This window comes from Arachis duranensis, chromosome 4, assembly GCF_000817695.3.
Source record: "Arachis duranensis cultivar V14167 chromosome 4, aradu.V14167.gnm2.J7QH, whole genome shotgun sequence".
Lineage (NCBI taxonomy): Eukaryota > Viridiplantae > Streptophyta > Magnoliopsida > Fabales > Fabaceae > Arachis > Arachis duranensis.
In genome coordinates this window covers 95081358-95090651 of record NC_029775.3, presented here as the reverse complement: position 1 = coordinate 95090651, position 9294 = coordinate 95081358, and the positions used below count along the sequence as shown (strand labels likewise).

Sequence of the window (9294 nt, the reverse complement as noted above, 5' to 3'; positions counted from 1 at the left end):
ATTTTCTCTAAAAAAAATATTCAATTTATTTTTGAATTTATAAATTTTAATAATATTATTACAAAAAATAGTAACTATATTAATTTTAATTAATTAATTAAGTGAGATCATAATAAGGACTAAAGTTAATTTTTCTTAATGGAGAAGAAAGAGATATTTTGAGTTCTTATTTACTGTTTATGATGCAAAAGCTATGTGAAATTATTTTTTATGACAAATGGACCATAAATAAGAATTGAAATGAGTTCCGTACGAGAGATGGTGTAACCTTTTGTGCTCCTAATTTCAAAGACAATTAAATTCATTCCATCCGTCTAGTGTTGCTATACCATTCAATTTGGAACTTTATTATTCTCTCAATTTGGAATTTTATTGTTCACCTCCTTTCTTTCACCTTGGCCCAGTCAAGTCAATGTCAACACGTGTTTGGTGCGGTGGCCCCAATTGTTTTTTCCTTCTTCACGTTTTTTTAGCCTCTAGTTTTTTTTTTTTAATTTTCTATGGTACAGATTGGTGGTAAATGTAATGTAGTGTTATAGTTTTGCTAAACAACACAAATGAAAACTTCCACTGTGGGATGCTGGAAAAAAAATAGGCCCCCGAAAATCTTGGGTGAGCTTGAAATATACAGTTTTAGTAGATAACAAACCGATAAACATACAAACATAATAAGGGCAAAATATTGATCCTTGGTGAACGGTGGACCAGTATTTTATTGGTGAAGCACGTCATCAACATAAAATTGGAACAGGAGCGAGAGTTCAACTCTGTTTGTCTGAGTCGCTCTAACGACAATGCAAGATTCCACGTCATGCCACGACAGCCTCTGACCCAATGGATAAGAGCTCCAATCGCCTACATTGACCTCTCACATTTCTTTTCTATTTATACCTTCCGCTTCCAGATCCCATTTTGGATTTGTAGCGCCTTCCATTTTATCTAATATCACCTTTAAGTTCTCAACGAGGAAACCCACTATTTTAGGATTTAATCTCAATTCTCAAGTCTCAAAATTCTCGTGTCTTAAGGATTTCTGATTGATTATGGCTGTTGCTGGCATTATTGGTGGTAATTCATGGTCATGGATGCAATTAAGATGTCAAGAAAGGAAACAGAAAAGACTTGAGATTTGTTGCTCCTCTTCTTCTTCTTCTTTGACGGATTGTTACAAAACCTTAAGAGTCCAACCCGGTGCGTCTCAATCCGAGGTTAAGAAGGCTTTTAGACAGCTTGCACTGCAGGTTTCATCCCCGGTCTCCTTAATTAATTAATTAATATTTAAAATATTTGAAAATTCTTAATTAATTAATATATTTGGTCTTTTGTTGTGTTTCAGTACCATCCAGATGTATGCAGAGGGAGCAAATGCGGGGTGCAGTTTCACCAAATCAACCAGGCTTATGATGTGAGTTATCTTGTTGAGCTTATTGTTTTTCGTAATGCATGAATTTAATATTGATAATGCTTATGACGGTGATGCTAAGTCAAAATATGACCTCTTTGGTATGATTGATTTGAATAAAAATGCTGAGATTGGAATTGCTAATTGCCATAACTTTCGTGGGCCACATAGGTTGTAGCAGAATTTCGGATCTAATTGGGGTTTCCATGTGACTTATGTGGAATGCAGGTTGTAATGTCCAATTTGAGAGGAGAATCCAATGAAATGGAAATGGAAATGTACGAAGCATGCGAAGATGATGCAGGCGACGAAGCAATGAGGTGAATGAATGATCCAGATTGGGACCTGTGGGAAGAGTGGATGGGATGGGAAGGAGCAGGAATTCGAGATTATTCATCTCACATCAATCCTTACATTTGAAATTGCTTTGTAATTTCTCTCTTTTTTTTTTTGAAAGTTTAATTTCAATTATGTATTTAGTTAAATGCTAAGGCCCTTCTTCCGCCTTCAAAAGTGGTTGGGGTTTGTGTAGATAGAGAGTGTAGAGCTCAAGTGGGTTAAAGGTAGTCTTGACCTCTGCATAATTTAAGCCTATGTTAACAAAACCAATCAAACTTGAAAAAGAATAAAAACTTAAAAAGTTGATCATACTGCCTCCTGCGTGTGATCTATATTATTATCTTTTTGTAAATAAATTCAAAAACATCAAAAAATAATAAAAAATTAACCTATAAAGGACTCATAATATTATGATCTTCCTCATTCATTTGTAGAGCAAACAAGAAGCAAACGTCATATATTTTTCTCCTCATTGGATAGCTTGTCGTCGGTGCTTTCTAGGATTTATATACGCGGTTTTTGTTTTTATCCTTTTCTTTTCAACAAGTGCCACTACCATTGCTGATCATTGACGGGATCTACGGGTTGAACCTTAACAATAACAAAACTAAAATTAAGGGATGAAAATAAAATATAGTTATTAAGAATAAGATAAATGAGGGTTGCAAAAATAAGAAAAATAAAAGCAACTGTAAGTGACTAAGTGTAACTATAATGTCGGGGAAAACATACAGCCATCATAAGTGTTTTAAATAACCAAATCAGGTGGAGAGTTGAATTTCAATGCATGTTTCTCCTTCTCTTTCTCTATTTATAGATCTCTTTTTGACTTTGCATTCTTATAATTCTCATTTCCATGCATACAGACTCATCCACTTGTTCAAATATATTAATTTTAATTATATGTATTAAGTTCATCTTCAAATTATAAATATGTTCAATAATTAATATAATTTAGTTCCTGATCCCGTTTTTTATCCTTGGGCATTTAGTATTAAGAATACCAGAAACACATACATATGCAATTGTTATTTTCTCCACGACAATATCTGTCTATCTGCTTTGCAATTGTACGTGGGAGCATTAAATTGTTAGTAATCTTCAAAATGTATAATTGATTGCATGTCATACAGTAATAGTGTCTTCAAAAATATTTTAACATCTTTATTTAAGTAAGTGTTTTTAAATAATACATAACATACAACTCATTAAAAAGTAATATCTTTATTTTTTTCATTGAATCCCTTTAGTGAATCGTCGTAGCTTAGAATTTCTTTTTATTTGAATAATGTCTAATAATCACCTTGGTCCAATTAAATATGCAAACTATTAAGGTGGTATAAAAAAGTCAACGTCTCTAACAAAGATCATCTAAAAAGATACAAATAAAAAATAAGTTACTGTAAAATTTAAAAAATACAATAAAAATAATTAAATATTAAATATATATCTATTCAAAATTTAAAGGTTAAATTTTGGTGTAATTTTTTTAAATATTATTAAAAAAATAAAATTTTTTATCCTTAAATTTTAATAATTTTATGTCAAGTGAGTTTATTTTTTAAAATTTTTTGTAAATAACCAAGTTTTTTGAAAAATTTTAAAAATTTTAGAGAGCAAATTTTGCTCTAATTTTTTGTATACTTTAGCATTTTTTAAATAATTATTCAAATGCTGTTAGAAAAATTCATACAAAATGAATAAGTCGTTTATTAAATACAATAGATTTTTTGCCCCTTAAAAAGAACATAATATTACTACTATTAACATATTTTATGTGTATAATTTTATGTTAAATTTGTGTTTGAATGGTATTTAATTTAATATATTTAATTAAATTATAAGATTTTATTATGATTGTATTATTTTTTTAATTTAAAACTTAGAATTCATATATACTCGTGAAAATAAACAGATATCCGTAGAAATGAAGTAAAGGCGAGAGATACTTTATTAAACAAAGACGGACGTGGAGTAGAGGTTTCGTCCCATAAAGATTTATTGTTATCCCTAGTCCTAAAAGCTGATATTTGGATGATTGGTATGGTTTGTTCATGGCGAGAGAGTTAGGAATAACACTATTGATTTGTGAGACATACTCTATTAAAGTTTTATCACTAGTGAACAATTAAAAAATTCTAGATGATCATGAAAAATAAAAACTTCTTTAAGGGATTTTTTAACTCAAACACAAATAATTTCAGAAATAAGATTTTATTCTAGTTTAGAGAAAATTGAACCATGTTATAGACTAAATGACAAAAAATAGAGCTCACAGAATTACTAATACAATCGATTTAATTGTTTTTCTGTCTTCTTCAAAAGAGTATATCTTAAGAATTTTTTTTAATTGATGTCCCTTTTAATCTTTTGTTTTTTTTTTATAATTTCCTTTTTTGATTGTTTTCTTTTATTCTCTATGCACAAAAAAAAATCCTGAATTGTCACAATTTTATTACATCTATTGTATAAATTTTCTTTCCATTATTTCTTACTCATAAAAAAAATACATTTAGACAAGCGAGGGGACAAATAAAATGTGGGAAGAGGGAAGTAAAAACATTGGACATTGGAGTTTCCACAAATTGGATTGCTGTAATCGCACAAAACGGTTTTGGCATGAAGCTATTATCCAATATCTGAAAAACCAGAGTATATTCTTTAAATTGTATCTTGAAGAAAATTTGAGTGCAATAAAAGACAAGAATGAGAATGTTTGCCTTAAAAGAGCAAATTAATAAACTTAAATCCTTACAAATTCTCTTCTACCAAATTGTGCTTTTTCAGAAGCTTTATAGGCATCAATCGTCTTCATCACCCCTCCTCTTTGGGTTCTGGTATTTTTCCCCTATTATATTTGCCATAATTAAGGCAGTGTCAACTAGCTTCTTGATGTTAGGAACTTGATAATTCTGGGCCACATAAACCCCCAAAAGCTGTCAGCATTTGTTTAAGATCAAATGAAAAGTGTTCTTAGAGATTTTGTGTGGTGGACGATCATAAAATAAAAATGAACAGAAAGAAATAAAAATGAATGTATATTCTGAGATCAATCTTCCACAAGTAAATCACATAGAATTTATATAAATGAAAATAAAAGAGAATCAGCTAAGTAAAACTATTGCTCGAACTGGAATGAACATTCAGGTTACATTACCGCATCACTAATTCACTACCACCTAATCCCACTGTCAAATCCGCTGCAACGCAGGGACTGAAGAACCTGCTCTACTTATGGATTGCAAGCCCTATCAAATTGCAATCCACCTTCTTCCTTGCTTCCCTTTCCATACTAAAATTTCACTCCTTTTTTGGGCATATTTTACCTTATCATATAAATATCACCCCAATTTACTGATTGGGGTTTAAATATGAGGGAAAAACAATTAGGAAGTTAAAAATCAACTTAAGAATAAGACGTGGTTTTAATTTCTTTTTGGCATAATTTGGTGAGTTAAGAAAAACAGGAATTTGACCTCTGATTCCTTCATCAATAAGTACTTACGACAGGTAAGGGGTGTCCCTGGTTTCAATTTGAATTGGTTTGGAGCTGAAATGTAATCTAATCTAAATACTATAGTTTGTTGTGGTTCAGTTCGAAGTTGACTAAACTGAAAGTTTCCAAAGGGTTAAACAGAATCAGTAAAGATTCTGAGAAATATTCGTTGATTCAATGATTGGTATTCCACAAAAACATATGAAATGAAGTCACCGGCATTGAAGTAGATTTGGAGTTATGATTCATCAAAAAAATTCATGTTCAAAGTTAACAAGCTCCTTAATGGATCACACGCAGACACTAAGGCAAATCAACTGATTAAGTTGGAAATACTCACGAAAAGCAAACAATGGTGGATGGAAGTAAGTATTATATAACAGAGCTGATCTTGGCGTGGCTGTCGACCAACATAGGAGGTTCTGCAGTTAGCGGCAGTTCCGGCTGGAATCGGGCGACGGCAGTGACAACCTGGAACTTGAAGGTCTGCTATGGAGGTCGCATAACTCAACGTCGAGGGAAGTGGCAGTTAAAATCCGGGTCGGGTTTGGGAATGGAAGTTCGTTTCCTTGGGATCTGGGCCGGTTTGTTAGCCCGGGTTCTGTCAAAAAAAAAAAGACAACAGTAATCTACACAATTCCTAATTTCTCACTATGACCAAAAAAGAAAAGAGAAGTGATAAATGAATTAAGAAAAATACTTGTTGAACCTTAACAATAACCAAACTAAAATTAAGGGATGAAAATAAAATAAGTTATTAAGATAAATGAAGCTTGCAAAAAAAGATAAATAAATAAAAGCAGGTGTAACTATAATGTCGGGGAAAACATACAGCCGTCATAAGTGTCTTAAATAACCAAATCAGGTGGAGAGATGAATTCCGATGCATGTTTCTCCTTCTCTTTCTCTACTTGTGGATCTCTTTTTGGCTCTGCATTCTTATGGTTGTCATTCCCATGCACGCAGAATCATCCGCTTGTTCAAACATCGCCATTAATTATATGTATTAAGTTCATCTTCAAATCATAGATATGTTTAATAATTAATATAATTTAGTTGCTGATCCCGTCTTTCATCCTTGGGCATTTGGTATTAAGAATACCGGAGACACATGCATATGCACTCGTTATTTTCTTCACGGCAATATCTGTCTGTCTGCTTTATAATTGTACGTAGGAGCATTAAACTGCTTGTAATCTTCAAAACATTTGATTGATTGTATTTCACACAGTAATAGGAGAGCTTTACCAGCAGTTAGGCAATAATTAATAATGCAATGTCATCCATGTGCATTAATAATTCCTATTTGATTTGGCGTATGCGCTTGATGCAGCATATATAGGAATAGATGAGGAAACTAAGATTTAATCTGAAAGGACTGGGGCCGCTTCCTCCGACTGGTGGGAGTGGCGGAATAAGGAGAAACGACAATGCATCAAAATCTTTTGGGGTAGGAATGAGAAGGGGGTCGAATGGGCTAAGAGTACTTGGGAGATCCCTGAAAAGTGGAGTGACGTGGGCATCAGTGTTCCCAGAAGATCTTAAAGTGTCTGAGAGAAAAATATTTGACCCTCAAGACAAGACCCTTCTGCAGTGGAATAAATTCTTTCAAGTTTTGTGTATCATATCTGTATCTTTTGATCCCCTTTTCTTTTATCTCCCATATTTCAATCACAAATCATTCTGTCTTGCCATAGACAGTAGCCTGGCAAGCTATGCAGTTACACTCAGAACAATCTTCGATGCTATCTACATCCTTCGCATAAGTTTTCAGTTTCGCACTGCTTTCATTGCGCCTTCTTCTCGTGTCTTTGGACGAGGTGAACTCGTCATAGATCCTGCAGAGATTGCTAAGAGATATTTGCAACGTTACTTCATTGTTGACTTCCTCTCTGTGTTGCCTTTGCCACAGGTTATTAGCTTTTGTTTTGTTTCCTTTCAATTTGGAGATTAATTAAATATTGTTGAGTCGATCATTATTTGTCATGCATGTAGATTGTCGTGTGGAGATATCTTCATGATCCAGCGCGCACAAAGGTATTAGCCACAAAAACGCAACTGTTGAACATTGTCATTCTCCAATATTTTCCAAGATTTCTACGCTTTCTACCTTTGGCCTCAGAGATTAGCAAGACAGCAGGTGTTTTTTCGGAGAATACTTTGGTCGGCGCTGCATATTACTTGACTTGGTACATGCTTGGTAGCCACGTAAGTGCATCTTAATTGCAACCAAAGGTCATGCAAACTTTACTAGCTAGTATGCCTACTATTACTATACATCATCAGCCTTCTTGTGATTCTAATGTGCAATGCTCACGTCACAGATAACTGGGTCTGTATGGTACTTATTAGCTGTAGAACGTAATGACACGTGCTGGAGGAATGCTTGCATGGAGGAAGAGCGATGTTTCACGCATTTCTTGTACTGTGGGGGTTCAAATAAGCGTGCTACTGGCTATGAAGAATGGAGAAAGATTAGCCCAAAGATTCTTAAGGATAAGTGTTCCGCTGATGATGACGACGCCCCATTTGACTATGGAATTTTCAATCAAGCCATAACATCTAATATTGTTGCATCAATCAATTTCTTTCCTAAACTATGTTACTGTTTATGGTGGGGTGTCCAAAACATAAGGTATTTTCCTAATCAAGCTACATTAGTGTATTGATTATTGGGACTTGTTAAGAAGTGTGTTTGAAGCTGTGTATCTGTTAACAGGTTTTACTAAGCTAAGAAGCTTCCTTCTATTTTGCTTTACGCAGCACACTTGGTCAAGGGCTTCAAGCTAGCACCTACGTCGGAGAAATTCTTTTTTGCATTTTATTAGCTGTTTTGGGACTTGTCCTTTTTGCTGTTTTGATTAAGATGAAAAGGTTTCTATAATAATTTATTTTGGTCTTGTATCCAGAACTTTCTTCAATCGATGTCTGTCCGTCTAGAGGAAATGAGGATCAGAAGACGTGACTCAGAGCAATGGATGCACCACCGCTTGCTTCCAGCGGAGCTAAGGGAAAAAGTTAGACGCTATGAAAAATGTAAATGGTTTAACACACGTGGAGTAGATGAAGAGAGCTTGGTTCAGAAACTTCCCAAAGATTTGAGGAGAGACATCAAACGATACCTTTGTTTGAATTTGGTTAGAAGGGTAAGCTAGGTAGCTATATATATATAAGCAAAGCATGTGTATGTATGTATGTATTATACGTTGATAGATGATGATGCATGGATGGATGGATGGATGATCAGGTTCCTCTGTTTGCCAACATGGATGAGCGGTTGCTGGATGCGATATGCGAGCGACTGAAGCCATGTCTGCATACAAAGGGGACGTGCATAATAAGGGAAGGGGATCCGGTGAATGAGATGTTGTTCATTGTACGTGGCCAACTTGAGAGCGTGACGACGGACGGCGGAAGAAGTGGATTCTTCAACAGAGGTTTTCTGAAAGAAGGTGACTTCTGTGGAGAAGAGCTGTTAACATGGGCACTGGACCCAAAATCATCGTCGAATTTACCGTCATCTACAAGGACTGTGAAGGCCATGGATGAAATGGAGGCATTCGCTCTGGAGGCAGAGGAGCTCAAGTTTGTTGCTTCCCAGTTCAGGCGCCTTCACAGCAGGCAGGTTCAGCACACCTTCCGTTTCTACTCCCAGCAGTGGCGGACTTGGGCTGCCATCTTCATCCAGGCTGCCTGGAGGCGCCACCAGAGGAGGAAAATTGCATCCATGCACCACATCAACAAGCTTGATGATGATGACGATGATGATCAATCCCATCATGATGATGATGACGACGACGATGATGATACAAAGGCCTTGATTCCATCTTCTTCGTTTTCATCTTCTACTGCTAATACTACTACTACTACTGCTGCTGCTACTGCTACTTCTACTATGCTTATTGGGTTAGATTCGGCTATGTATGCTTCCCGGTTTGCAACTAATTTGCGTGGGCAGAGGCCCCGTTCTTCCAGTTCGGAAGGCATCGGCCTTCCCCCCCAAAAGCCTCGAGAACCCGACTTCAGCCATCTTGATGATGATGATGACCCACGCTAA

At 35.1% G+C, this 9294-nt stretch overlaps 1 protein-coding gene, 1 long non-coding RNA gene and 1 pseudogene across 3 annotated transcripts; 2 read left to right on the top strand and 1 right to left on the bottom strand.

Moving 5' to 3' along the window:
• The first annotated feature begins 709 nt into the window (after positions 1 to 709).
• LOC107484996 (chaperone protein dnaJ 8, chloroplastic-like) lies at positions 710 to 2078 on the top strand (annotated as a pseudogene).
• Positions 2079 to 4266: 2188 nt separating this feature from the next.
• LOC107484969 (uncharacterized) lies at positions 4267 to 5794 on the bottom strand. Of its 2 annotated transcripts, XR_001591308.3 has the most exons (3): positions 5578 to 5783; positions 4497 to 4653; positions 4267 to 4380 (listed from the first exon to the last, which is right to left on the bottom strand). It is a non-coding gene; the product is annotated as an uncharacterized LOC107484969 (long non-coding RNA). The 2 variants fall into 2 exon arrangements; XR_008008591.1 differs by lacking the exon at positions 4267 to 4380 and having other exon boundaries at positions 4382 to 4653; positions 5578 to 5794.
• A 791-nt stretch (positions 5795 to 6585) lies between these two features.
• LOC107484953 (putative cyclic nucleotide-gated ion channel 8) lies at positions 6586 to 9294 on the top strand. The gene is made up of 7 exons (XM_052260605.1): positions 6586 to 7149; positions 7233 to 7445; positions 7562 to 7872; positions 8001 to 8104; positions 8139 to 8383; positions 8485 to 9085; positions 9143 to 9294. Exons 1-7 carry the CDS (start codon positions 6586 to 6588, stop codon positions 9292 to 9294), a joined length of 2190 nt encoding a protein of 729 aa, XP_052116565.1.

Coding starts and splice junctions, on each gene's coding strand:
- LOC107484953 (XM_052260605.1), top strand. CDS start 6,586: ATGAGGAAACTAAGATTTAATCTGAAAGGACTGGGGCCGCTTCCTCCG. Junction 7,873..8,000: donor TGGGGTGTCCAAAACATAAG/GTATTTTCCTAA, acceptor TGCTTTACGCAG/CACACTTGGTCAAGGGCTTC. Junction 9,086..9,142: donor TTCTTCGTTTTCATCTTCTA/CTGCTAATACTA, acceptor CTATGCTTATTG/GGTTAGATTCGGCTATGTAT.